The 14,607-nt window shown below is 36.3% G+C and overlaps 1 protein-coding gene across 1 annotated transcript in view; it reads right to left on the bottom strand.

Moving 5' to 3' along the window:
* Nucleotides 1–14,607, bottom strand: part of DOP1A (DOP1 leucine zipper like protein A) — a 64,211-nt gene that overhangs the window by 35,304 nt on the left and 14,300 nt on the right. The window contains 8 exon segments of the mRNA XM_054061389.1: nt 1,790–1,909; nt 2,640–2,760; nt 4,268–4,376; nt 6,328–6,410; nt 8,980–9,079; nt 10,185–10,283; nt 10,849–11,038; nt 12,574–12,744. Of these exon segments, the coding sequence (XP_053917364.1) occupies nt 1,790–1,909; nt 2,640–2,760; nt 4,268–4,376; nt 6,328–6,410; nt 8,980–9,079; nt 10,185–10,283; nt 10,849–11,038; nt 12,574–12,744 (993 nt within the window).

Here is a 14,607-nt window from a genome sequence, read left to right as displayed (position 1 = left end):
CTTACATTGTCCACGGTTCTGTAACTTAATGCAAAGCTGTACATGTCAGGGATAAGCCCTATAAACAAATAGGCAATCTCTCATTTTACTTTGAACAGGCACATTTGACCCTCATTGCTGCTTTTCTGGAAGTGTGCAACTAGCCTTTCACTGTAAACAGTCTTTATTCATAAAATAAGGGAATTCAGTCTACAGAAAATTGCATCTGAGACTCCACAATATACAGCAACATTTACTACTATGAGCAAGGGTGCCAATAATAGAATTACGGGATAGTGCTACTGGAAGCACAGTAATTGTGAAGAGATCTAAACCCAAGACATTAAGCGCCTGAGAGAAAGACAAGAAAAAGTGAAATAAAAGGCCCATGAAGCTTTACAGCTGTTGAAAAGAAAAACAAAAAAGCTCTCTTACGTGTCCACTTCAACATCAGCTCACCACACTGGTTTACTACTGACAAGAAATCATACACTTAGAGAATCAAGATGGAACACACCCTCTGTGAAATCATGTTGCAAGCTGACAAATTATAAGCAAAGGACATGAAAGAAGGAGTAACATTTTGTTTCTCCAATTTATTTATTATGCTCGGTGTGATAATGAGGGCAGGGTCACATTTTCAGCAGCTGTTAATTCTTTCCTTCTGTTTTAGAAGGTTTCATGAACATATATGCCAGGACTGAAAAAAGGATTTCTTTGAAGTAAAAGTTGCATTACAGAAACCAAATCTGAAACAGTAGTAAGTATTTAGCAAAAGATTTAAGAAAAAAATCTTAAAGATCACACTGAAATTGCATCCTGTCAGTAATCTACATTTGAAAAGTTGCACTCTACTTAACCCATAGGGTTACTATATCTCTGTAACAACGACGCTATTTGAGCTCCCTCTTCACCAGCCTAAACCAAACTCACTTCCCTCAACCTCCCATGCAGTGTCCTATGACTCTGACCACCTTAGCAGCCCTCTACCAGGGCCTCTTCCATCTCAACACTCCTCCACAACTGAGGTGCTCAAAGCTGCACACAATATTCCACATATGAGCTTAGGAACACTAAGTCAAAGGAAAAATAACTTCCTTTCACCTGCTGAACGCAGTCCCCTAAAGTAGCCCAAGTTTTCTTTACTTAAGAGGGCACACTGTTGGTTGATAGACAGTTTAGCTCCCAAATATCTTAATACATTATTAAACAATTCCATAAGCAATAAAAAAAAAAAAACATTGCTACTAATTTCATTTGAAATCCCTATATCATCTATTCCTTGCCACAGCAGTAATCCCTGATCTCCTGTGGTCCCTCGGTCCCCCTCCCTCCATAATATTTTCAGTTCTTCTGTACCTACTATGTTCCCTCACATGGCCCTCCTTGCCACACACAGGAATCCCACACATTTTCTTCCCTAAAAGATCAGGGCAAAAGATAACACATTCCACAAGTCCCTCTTGATAACATTGGCTGGTTCACTAGGTACCCAGTGAATAATCCTGTACTGAACAGGAAGAACAAACCCAATGAGTTTTGAGATCACCCTGGAGTCTTCCCTTCAGCAGAGGTGCTAATCCTGTATCTTGATTTTACCCAGATATACAGTTTTTAGAACTCATGCTGCCGAGACCACCAATCGCATCTGATTGAAATTCGCCAAAAGATCTGAGTTAAAGGGATGGGGAAGAAAAAAAAACTAGACTAAATGAACACATTATGGACTAACTTCTGGGAAGAAATAAAGCTTATAAACCAAAAGTCAAGTTCAAATTTACAAATACAGAGATTAAGTATTATAACCTACCTACAGCATTCTTCAAACCAACGAGCAATGTAATCCCACATATAATAAGGCTCAAAGGAATTAAAGAGAAGATTGGCAGTTTTAATCAATTCTGCTGTTTTTTTGTTTTCTCTCAGTTTGCTGAAAATAAACAGAACATATTATATTTTCACACTTCATTTTCAAGTTATGTAATGACACATCACTGTGATTTTACCCACTGCCAGTTAACGCTGACAAATTATTCTTCCCTCATCCCTACAGTGGTTGTTGCTCTAGGGCTCAGTATACCAGCAGGCTCCTCATATCAATGCCTTTTCATAGTTGCTAGCTTTCTTCTCTGTACTTTCTTTAGTATTTGTCTTCTAACCACATTTTAATAGATCTGTTTTCCCAAGATCATTCTTACAGTTGTTTATCCTCCCTGGCTTTGAACTCCCCCTTCTCTCCACCTCAAGCTCAAATCTTGAAACTTGTTTTATCCTCCTCTCTGGTTGTCTTGTAGCACTCTTCATTTTTACTCAACAAGAAAGTTCATCAGTCCACTTTTGTTTTTTTCCAAAAATACAGATGTAATGCCACAACTAATCTATACCATTGACATACTGCCTTCCAGCTGTAACAAGCAAGGAAGGATTTTTGTCATGGATAGAGTAAAATGCATAGTAAATATTTAAAAAAAAAAACCAAAACACAACAACAATAAAAGTCATAGCCCTTCAGACTTTGCATTGAACACAGAAGCTGTAATTAATGTAAATGTATTCTGTCTATACAGAAATCAGGTCACGGTCCCACAGGGTTTACAGTCAAGATTTCAGCATCAAAAAGATGTATTATTTAATACAAAACACATGTAGTCATTATTCACCTGCTTAGCTGTGTGTGATCTTTGTTGAAAGAAGGTTCTGTCTGAAGCTCCAGTTCTGCTTTGCATTGTATGTATAATGTCCGAAACACTTCAATCAATACATCCTCTAGGATAGCAGGGCCTACGGAGCAATATTAGCAATCAGAGACTTACACATTATAGCACTGCTGACAGTCCACATCTAAAAACTATGCAAATCATTAGCTAGCTTTGGTCACTGAAACCATAAAAATTCTTTCTGTTCCATTTTGTAAACTACGTCAATTCTACAAGTTCTTTTTCATTCCAGAATTACAGAGGCAATTGTAATACCTAGGAGTATACAAAGCACAGCCAGAGTTCTTTGCCCATACAATGTGTATACAACAAGAGCTGGATACAAACATACCCAGTTCAAAAGCGAGGCAGTCACATCAATACTGCCCATGTTCAAGCCAACACGTCCTCTTTGAAGGATTATTAGCTCAGATCAGCAACATGTAAACATGAGTACTTCAATTCCTGATCAAAGGTTGCATTCAACCAGTTTCAAATACACACAAGCTAGCTCATGCTGTTATATGGAAAATGTACACAAATATTTAAATGCAAATATAAAGTAAAATATTTTAAGCATCTTCCATAACACATGGTACCTCTTTTAGCATCTTCCTGATGCTAAAAGAGTTAAGCAGCAATCCTATTAGCTTCTTCCGTCTCAGTTTGCTGAAAGAATCCTCACGGCTCTGCTTACTTCATGAAATCTTAACAGACACATTGCCTCTGAAATTTAAACTGACTCACAGTTATCACAAATTGCCAGGAATATGACTAATTCTTCTCAGATATTTTGTTCTTTATGGTCTGTCTTAACAATTTCCTTTCAAGTTGTACTTGTTAATTGTTGTGTGTTTATGCATACTCCTAGATCTTATGAAAGACTTCAAAAATAACGCATACCCCATCCCTACATCTTAGGAAAGGCCTCAAAAGTTATTTTGATTTTTTCAGTCACCTCCAAAACTGCTACTCCAAAGAAAAAGGCAAATCATTGTAAATATTTTTCCCTCATCTACTTTTGTCCCATAGTCCTCTGCACTAACCTGCTAAGAAGTGCATTTAAACACTTGTTACACAAGTGAAAAAATAAACCACCAAAACAAAAAAAAACCAAAAAACCTTAAACACCCACAAAAAAAAAATCAAAAATACCTGCTTCCTCTTGATATACACTTCTGAGAAAAATTATTGTATTAACTGTATATTAATCTCTCGCTACTATGTGTATTTCAGAAGAAAGAGCAGATTATTCCCCAAAGCAATAGCTGAGATGTAAAATTCTGAAAGTCACTATTTCATTCAAGAAATGGTAAAGATCCAATCTGCATTTCTTCCAAAATTCAGTCTGTTCTCTTTATGACTTTAATTTACTATTTCATTTCCTGTGTTTCTTGCATAGAAGAAATTGCATTTGGTAAAAGGTAAGTCTAATTAAATTATTAGATATAAGAAATCTAGCTAACTTGCCAGTACTGTCATTAAGATGACATCTTTTCCAATTTTACCAAAAAGATGGAAAAATTCTCAAAGTAAACCCAGGTAAAACATGTTAAAGATCAAAAGTAATATGAAGTAAATATGAAGATTACCTAGTTCAGGCTTATCCAGTAAACTGATAAGAATTCGAAAAGGCTTTAAGTCCTGCATTAAAGTGCTTTCTTCTCCATGCCCATTAACTTGTAATATTCCAATCATTGCCTACAAAGAGCAAAAGCTCATCAGGAAAAGAAAAACAAACAAGAAAATAGTTTTTCAAAGAAAGATGTAACCAAAAGCTGCATTTAAAGGGAAAATTCTCAGTTGTGGAGACCATTATTTCATCTCACTGCAGCTCATTCTCTCCATGCTTAAGTATTCTTTTCCATAGAAATGTTCTCATAGGCAAAGTTGAGAGAATTTGATAACTTCTATATATTTAAAAGTAAAAAAAAAAAAACCACTATAAAGAGAAAGCAACACAATTTCCTAAGAATAAAAAAGACATGAAAAGTGACAAAGCAATCGAGAACATAAAGCATGCAGATATTAAGATCTTAATAATATGTCAGTCTAGGATATTCCCAGAATATGTTGCAAAAAACTTTCTTGACAAAGTTAACTAGATAGCAATGACAACTTCAATACAAATGTGAAAACTGAGTTTTTATACTGAAGCAGTTTGGGGAATGTTCTCCAGATTAAAAATGAAAACTGCCACAGATTCTGCGTAGTTTTCTATGACTTGCTTTGCTGTCTGAGTCAAAACTAGTTTCTTCTACAGCTTCTAAAAAAGAAGGACAAAGAAGAGGAAGCAGAGATGGGAAAGAGGCAGTAAAACAGGTTCGACCTCTTCTTCTACTTTAAACCAAATATTATCACCCAGTATCCTAAAAGAAAAAGTCTTCCATACTTGAATATGCCTTTAGAAGGTCAGAATTTTCAGGACACTGTATCCGTGAACAAGACGGGGGTGGACTGGATAAAAGAACAAAGAAACGGACTGCTGGGGAAGAAGGCAAAAAGAAATAATGCCTTCCAAGTCTTTTAAAGACAGCAAATGGTTTCACAAGGCATATGCAATTTGTATTATGTAGAGAAAGCTACTGACTGTAATATCCTTAAAATGTTTTAAAGCAAAAAACAAATAAATTAACCTTGTTATAAAAAATGGCCACTCTCCATTCTACTGTAGCCACAGCACCTGCTACAAAAAAACCCCACTTCAATGGACTATATCAGCTCTACACTGTTGCTAGTCTTTTCGGACAGAAAAGCTGTAATGACACTGATTAAGCTAGAAAGACAGACAGATTTAAAAGGAAGATCAAAACCTACTAACAAATGCCTAAACATTGGTAAACGCACCACATTTCATATAGAAGGTACATGCAAAACTATTCTCATTCTCATACATAGCACCACAATTCTGACTGAATATCAGAAAATTCCTGGCCTTATCAATTTGCTTTAACAATAAAATATCTTCCTGATTTCAAGATCAGAATCTCAGCTTCTTGAAAGACATCTGTATACTTTAATTACAGTGAGAAAAGGAGCACAGTTCTTGAGGCCAGGTGATCTCGGGTCATCAGCAAGGCTTTAAGGGTCCAACACCACTTGTTCAATTGACTACTAATGGACAGCAGAAAAGATGTTGCTCTTGCCTAGAATGGAGGAAGACCCTTCTTACTCAGACCTCCTGAGTACTACAGTGGTGCTGGTGTTTGATGGTGTTGGGCTGATGGTTGGACTTGATGATTTTAGAGGTCTTTTCCAACCTTAAAGATTCTGATTCTACCTGATCAAATTCTTCCAGTTTCCAGGACACAGAGGAGCTTCCATATCTACGGAAGTAGAAAAGAGTTCTCTCATTCCATTTTGTGAAAAAACAGGCTCCAGTGAGTTTGGCTTACAATCAAACATCTTCCACATATACTACATTCATTGTGGAAGAGGAGAGAGAGAAATCTAGTATCTGTCTGGATCATATTGTTATTCTGAAGAAACACATTATCCTGTGTCTTCATTTTTCCACTGAGAATGTTTCAGAGGAGTGGGACACTATCACAAACATTGGTCACATTGAAATGGCAAGTCAAAAAATAAACAGTAACTTTGATCAGTATCCTTTTTTGTAGATGTACAGAACAATAGAACACTGTGTAGCTACCTGGACTAACATCTCCTTAGAGAAGGTGTTAAAATAGTAAGTGGCATGCTCCTCAGGATTGCTGTGCCTGGTACTTCTTGGCCCTACAAGGGCACCATTGTTGTCAAAACCTTCAAGCAAACAAAAGACACAGCAAGTAAATATTTGTCTCTGAATAGACTATTTTGCCAATTTCTTTAAACTAGAAATCAACACTAGCATTGATAACTTACCAAGATGAAGTCCAAGTAATGTTGGCAAGAGAAAGATGATTTTGTAGAGTTTAATACAGGAAACTAAATGATACTTCCATGCAAGTAGTTTGCATACAAATTACAAACTCTAGTTTTATACGGCATTACTAACCAAGTTACTTCTTGTTCAAAAGAAAACGTTTACAAACACTGCATGAACGACATAGCTCTAAAGTATCTTAAAAAAACTCCTAACACCCCACAAAAATATTTCCATATTAATATTATTTTGAGAACAAAAAATTCACTATTTTAAATATAAAGAGATGATCCTGAAAATCATGCTGACTTGTCTAGGGCAATTATCAGTCACATTACGAAAACCAACTTTGTTTTTCAAAATTACATGGAGATAGATCTTGCATCTTTTCTTTTGCCAAGTATTATTCTTAAAAAAAAAAGAAATGGCTTAAGGGTAAAAAAAAATTCCATTAAAAAAAAATCAAGTCAGTCATGATATCACACTATTCCATGGAAGCGTTTTCCATGGTCTTTGCCCTGAAGTGACAAAAATAGAAGGAAAGCCTGTGAAGATGCATATCCTTTTGCAGCAACTTAAAACAACCATTGCTAACAATGGATAAGGTAATCTAAATTTAAAGAGATCTAATGTGATTTTTATGCATAGAGAATCTTAACAGAACATTCCAGCTATAAAGCAACAGTAAGGAATAGCTAACACTAGAATTAAATACTGTCATACAGTACATCAGACTCCAGAGTGTTTTTAAAGATGACTGATGCCTTTCCTCCTCCAGTGCTTTTTATTAGCAGTATGTGCTGTATCATGGTAATATAAAAGCAGCACAAACAAGCTATATTGCCATAAATTCTGTCCAAATATAGCAAGATAGGCAAACGGAGGCACTAGCTGTTCACAAAACAGGACCAGGAGCAGTCACAGTAAAACTATATTCTGAAGTTACATTACCTTTCAGTGGAGACTATACTCATAAAATAGCTGTAGAATAAGGTTCAACAAGTAAAAAAGCAGCACGATATTTTAAACATATAAAATACCTTTCTCAATGACAGCAAAGAGACATCTAATCCACCAAATACAGATGAATCACTACTGCAGTGTTTAATCTGGAAATTATTTTTCCCTAAATTGGATAACTGTAGGTATGGAGTGCGACAGTGCACTTCACTGCCTTTCTCTAAGAGATGAGTAATTTGTAAGTCAGAGTCTTGAGGAATGATTAAATGAAGACGCCAGGATTTAATTTAATATTTGTCCTTTAAATCCCTGCAACTTCTACCGTAACAAAATCAAACTACTCGTGCAAAACACTGTTGCTGACTTCATCTCTCCCTCGGTAAAACCAGTTCCCTCTCATGGCCCTTAATCACTTATTTTCTGGCTCCTCAATGACCCACAGGCTGCCTGCCTCTGATGACTTAACTGTCAGCTGGGAAAGATGCAAGAGCGGCTGGCAAGGGCTCTGGGTAGACTGAGAATCACATATGTGCTTGCCAGTGAGCCGCGAAGCCAAACAAAAAAAAGGTAAAACAATCTGCCCCTGAAATAGAAGAACAACTTTGTGTCTCTACAGTCAGCCCCCAGTTTCTAGGACACTCTCAGGAACCCTCATGCCAGAGATCCTGACTTCTCTCAAACTGAGCTGAAAATGGTTTCAAAGAGTAACAGGCCAGTTTCACATGACCACAGGCTTCATTTCCTTAAAACAACATGGCTGAAAAGGAGTAAATGTTTCTAGAATTTTCCAGTTTTCTAAATATTCCCTAAATAGATTTTTCTAAATAGCTATTTCTGCTAGGCACTTCTGATTACATTCTGGTTTTATATTAAAACATTAAATGGATAGTCTATTGGTATTCTGTCACTTGGCGGAAATAAAAGCGTGCATCTTATCATTGATCAATTTTTACCTTCAAGAGATGTTGAAATAACGTTCTAGTTGCATGAACAATCTAAGCAACTGTTGTTTGTTACCTCAACCATGTAGATATCTAATGAAGCCTAAAGTTTGCATACTCCAGCTTCTATCAATATCTTATCAACATTTTTCAACAGTTTTATTTTCACCCCTTTTATACTGTTGTGTTCCAACTACCATTCCATTCTATAATGGCTGCTCCCCATTTTATATTTTTAGGCAGATAAAACCTGCTTTTCAGTGTCTATTTACATGGGCCTAGTGCACCAAGATCTATCCTCGAATACAGCCCCTAACTTCTGCTACAGGAAGATGCACCACTACTTTATATAGCAGGAAAGAGTTCCAGCATGATATTCATCGTCTTTCACACCCATGGAGAGAGATAGTGCCTTTCTTCCTTGTGATACAAATTAAATATTTTAATTTTCCAAGAATCTTTCTCTGCAATATGACAAAATACTGCTGGTGAACCTTCCTCCGCTTTCAGTCAACAATTAAATGCAATACAAACCTACCTAGAAGCCATGCATAAAGCCTTCGGTTGAGTGACATATCCCTGCGCAGTACCACATGAAGGGCTGCTGACAAAATTCTGATCATGTCTGGACGTGTTGCCTGAAGAGGTTAGAAACATGATGAAATTTAACTATGGAAAGTAATACTTTTTCTATGCTAGCAGCTTAATGTGCTGTAAAACACAGTTAATTTCATGGTCTGACATTTCTGAATCCAAAATAGTACAAAAAAAAACAATCTCACTCTTAAGAAACCAAAATATTATTCATAACAGCCACTTGTGAACCGCAAAACCACCTGTCTCCACTAACAGTTCATTTTCGTTATGAGACACTTTTATTATGTTTGTTAGGCGAAAGTCTTGAAAGCAAGTTCACCTAAAATCCCACACAAAAAAAAAAGAGAAAAAATGGAAGGATTTTAAATACCTTTCAATCTCTTACAACTGTAAATGTTTGTGTAAGTCTTAATGTTATTTTAAAAAATTGCTGCAGTGCACCATTCTGGCACCTAAACAGAGACACTCCAAATATTCCTACACTGACTGACAGATATGAACAAATCACTCTCACATGTAAGAACAGAGTTCTTTTTACAGGAAAGCACAGGTTTTTCATAATTTCTAACAAAGTGAGAATCAACTTTGTTTAAGTTTTCCTCCAGAAGTAAAACAAACCACAGATCATTTAAAAACAGAAAGTGACTAACAAGAAATGTAGTTAAAAAAAAAAAAAATTACCTAAAAGTTGTAAGGTCTATCCCCCACTGCTGCTGGGGTTAACTACTCACTCAAAACCAATAATCTTTTTATATTCTCTAGTGTTCTGCGTCAGCTGTGCTAAGAGGGTTAACTTTTGATGCTTTTGAATACCGAGAATCAGAAACTTGCAAGTGAATAGATAATTTGTTTCCTAATCAAATCAGAGCAAATGAAAAGCTTCTTCACAGACAAAACACCATAATTTATATTGGGTTTGCACATACAGAATTTCAAGTTAACTTCAAAGTTAACACAGCAAGTTAAAAAGCAGGAGGGTAGAGATCAGGACACGAGATTAAACAAATCTGTCAGAGAAACTCTTGTATATGACTTTTTCAAGCATGGAGACAATCATTAACGAAGACCAACTGAACACTGCTACTGACTTAGAAGGTGGAGTACATTCAAGAGTCTGCCAGTTCATCTCTCAAGTTAGTAACCTACCTGGCTCATGTGAAAAGGAAAACAGAAAAGGATAAGGTCCAACGTGCTCCTCTGCACTAAAACACTGGTATCTTGCACTGATGTGCTCACTGCTTCCACCTGAAGAAATCACAGATGCCCCAAAATAGTTATTTACTGAATTATTTTAGGGTAGATATAATAGAACACTCACAAAACAATAACACTTGCTTATAAATAGTGATTTGTGCGAAATAAAGTTATTTTAAAATTCTGAATATTGAAACAAGATAAAAAAGTAAATAAAGTTTCACCACTGAGGAAACACATAACCAACACAGATTCCCTGAAGCATCAAGCTTTTGCTTTTTTGTATTACAAATTAATATCGTTAGTCTAAAAGACAAAATAATACCCTATATATTTTTCAAAACACACACCAAAACTCGAGCATTTTTAACTGAAGTGTGTCCTGAATGAGAAGTTTTATACAAAATCTAGCAGTGCTGAAAAAGTAACTCAGCTTTGCAACACCTGTCATGCACAAAACCATCAGCTTAACTGGAGTTATAATAAATAAATGTGCATTTTTATCTCTTCAAAGGCTATGTTCAAAGAGAAAGAAGGCATCTAACATCTCCCCTGGAAGTATATTATTATATAAATAAGTAATACCAATGTCTTCATTGTTTGAACAAAAAACTACCATTAGTTCAATGTCACTGCCAATTACGTAGAGTTGATCCTCCATGGAAAGCTTCCTGTTCAAATGGGAGAGGACATAAGTGATCCCAGGCAAGCGAACTGCAGGGCTTGTGAGGAGGCTACCCCAGAGAGCACTGTAGAACGCCGACTGATCCACAGCAGAGGCAACCTTCTCCAACAGCGTATTCGTTCTGCAGAGCAAAATCAAGTCAGCTGAAGTAGGGCACATATCACAGCCCTTGCCCCTGCCTCCAGTTTTAATAAATATGAATAAGAAGTTACAGGAAGGTCAAAACTTGCTTTTGAGAGGCCAAGAGAAGCCCCAGCTATACAACCAAGCTTATGATGCAGCCTGAACACAGCGATCCAATTGGCAAGCATGTGGGCCAATCTGCTTGCAAAATGCTTCTGCATGTCCACAGCTTCTTCTTACATACTCCTTATGTAGAAACAGCCAAACTTCCTCATCTACTACTTAAAACCAATTGTTGCTACAGACAGGTCACAGAAGCGAAAGGAAAGCACGATTACTGTAGAAAAGAATCAGGCAAATGGTTTTTTCCCCTCTCGTTCCTTGAAATGAGCACTCACAGCAGTAACAGGGCATAAAAATACCACAACAGTTCTTCGAGCACAAGCAATCCTTTCTGCTGTCCTCATTTCTCCTAACTCATGTGGCAGCACCTCTGCATCCTATGACAGGCCCTGGGAATCAAGCTGTGTAGCCCTTGGGGACCACAGAGCAAGGAGTATCCCTCGTTCCCTGAAATAGTCACACCATCTACACTGTTTATGTTTACTATGCAGAAAAGGCAACGTTAAATTGTTCTTCACATAAAACTTCTGAAAATTCTAGCTTCTGCAGTTGGAATTATCAAGAACATGTAAGTGTATGAACAACTCCAAGAAATCCAAGCCTTAATACTTTAATATCCTATAAGTTTCTACCCCAGATACCACAGTGAAGATAACTCAATTGCAGCTTAGGCTTGCAGGATAAGAAGAGCTATAACTTTCCAGCCACTCTGCTATAAATAGAGTAACCACCTATAAAGATAGGCGGATTATTGCTGTCTCTTATGTAGGTAACTTAATTATAATTTAGATATCATAATGAGTAAATCTTAATGGATGGAAGCTTTGTTTGTTATCTTAAATTCAGTTAAGGAATGTATTTTAGACCAGGAATAATATGGCTGTATTATCTTAGAGAAAACCCATGGAAAAGGAAAAGCCAGTACATTTCTAACACGTTATACCTCAATTCATAACAAGAATCATAGAATCATTTAGGTTGGAAAAAAACCCCTTAGGATCATGAAGTCCAACTCTTAACCTAACACTATGTCCCTAAGTGCCACATCTATCCATTTCTTAAATACCTCCAGGGATGGCAGCTCAAACACTTCTCCAGGCAGCCTATTCTAGTGACCGTCAATCTCTTTGGTGAAGAAATTTTTCCTGTTATCCAATCTAAATCTCCCCTGGGCACAATCTGAGACAATTTTCTCTTCTCCTTTCAATAGCAGGAACAACAGTTAATTTACCATAATCAATGTTAAGAATCTTCTACTATAGTATTCCATTGCAATTAGTATGCCTGGAGTAAATTAAATACCACCTACCCTGGGAAAAAAAAAAAATCCACATACATTCAATGAAAAGTTGCACCAAACCTCCTCTCAAATCAAGTATTATTATTGTATATTAATATACCTATCCTTACCTTTCATAATATTCTGACCCCTCCTCTAATCCAGGCAGAATCCCAGTTAACAGTCCTTGCAGTCCTGGTTTCAACGTTTTCCCCAAGGGGAGGTAATAAATCTCATACAGGCTCAATAACGTTGGCTTGACAGACATAGCGGCATTGGCAAGGAGTGGAAATAGTCCAGAACTGTGAAAAATAAAATTAATCTTTTTTAGGAAGCTTCTCATGCGAGAATTTCATTTATATTTTAGGGTTGTCACAGTTATATCACATGTAGCTGCAAGTATCAGGTTTGTATCTTAGAATTTCGCACAGGTATAGACCACCATAAAACATCCCTGCCTTCCAGATCGACAGGTTGGTAGTCAAGATTAATCTTATGAGCATTACTAGTATTGTGATAGTAAGCACGAAAGGCCCAGAGATAATTGCATCTTCCACCAATAAAATAAATATGATAAACAGAAGCGTCTCTGCAGGACAAAATTGCTTTTCCCATGGTGAATTACATCACGATGGAAAAATTATTTAAAAATACAATGTCTTTGCACATCAGAAAAAAAACAAAAATGGATGAGAATACTTGAGAAATTTATAGAAATATTTTTCTGTAAGAAAATTAAAATAGTGATGTTTTACTTCAAGTTACCAAAGATAAATTTAAGACATTCATACTGTTAAATAGCAACAAAATATATATTTACTTCAGAAATTCAGTCTGAAAACAGATTCTCAAACTAACAATAAACCCACTGTTCATGATGTAGCATTTAAAGGACTGAAAACACTAGAAGAAGGTTTTGAGATTACTACGAATCTAAGTATAAGATAATGAAAGTTACAGATTGGATCAGCTAAGGAGAAGTTACCACCATATCAAAAACATTTTTGCTATTGCTACTCATACTATAAATTATTACAAACAGTACCAATAATCAAAGGCATGTGAACACATCTGCAGTTCACAAAATCAGCGAGGCCTTGTATCAGAAGACCCTCGACTCATAAAGAAGACAATGTTAGAATAGTAAAAAAAAAGGTAAGTTTGAGACAAGGGTCTTAAAATACCTGCCTACAAATCTACTATAAAAAACCCTCCTTTTTCGATACAATATTATCAACATTACAAGAAAAAGTTTCCAAAGTACAAAAATGTTTGTAAACATTATTTTTGCCTTTCACTATCTAGAAGAACCACTGTTTTGCCATTGTCAATAGGTTTCTTCTTCCGCAGAAAATGCCTTTTTGTTCAATAACCAGCACACTACCCCACAGTCAGTCTTTGTAAGGCTACTACTCATCCTTCAGGATCTGATGGTCAGACACTGTCATTCTTCTTTCATGAAAAATACTAGAATCTTTGATAATGCCTTAAAGGGAATGTCAGCTTTTTCCCAGGCATCAGTAACAATGGCTTTTAATTCCACTACACAAGTTAGCGTTTCCCACTAGCCTAGAACTTACTGTTAACAAGATATTACAGCTACTGAATCAGTGCACAAGCAAAATAAACCAAGCTATGAGTACACAGAATCTTCAAAATTAAGTGGACACAGAACTGGGACACTCCCCTCCTCCTCCTATCCAAACGTACGTATATATAAACATCTTGACCACGCAAAACAGAATAGCTGATATTAAGGCATACAATTTGTTTTGAAGCATTAATATACACCTCTGCTACCCAAATATAATTCTATTTTATTCCACTGTTTCTGAAACTGATGAAATTTTAATTCCTTTAAATTTTAATTTAAAGATTAAAAACCACCTGTGACTGTATGTAAACACATATGCACATACCCCTCTGTGCCTTATGTAATAAATAACCTACCACCTCGCCTTCCCCACCCAATCCAAAACCTATTGGTGGTTTAGGAATCAGTACATTCTACTACACATTTTTTGCGGTTATTCTTCTTTTTTATTATCATTAGTTCTGGAGATTGACAATGAGAGAGACTTCATACTTGCCCTCCATTCTAATAAAGCAGGCAATCTTTCAGTTCTGTTGATTTGATTGCTTGGAAGAGAAAGGTTCCTGCAATA

The sequence above is a fragment of the Cuculus canorus genome, chromosome 3 (genome assembly GCF_017976375.1).
Source record: "Cuculus canorus isolate bCucCan1 chromosome 3, bCucCan1.pri, whole genome shotgun sequence".
Classification (NCBI taxonomy): Eukaryota; Metazoa; Chordata; class Aves; order Cuculiformes; family Cuculidae; genus Cuculus; species Cuculus canorus.
This window is presented reverse-complemented; position numbering and strand designations above follow the sequence as displayed.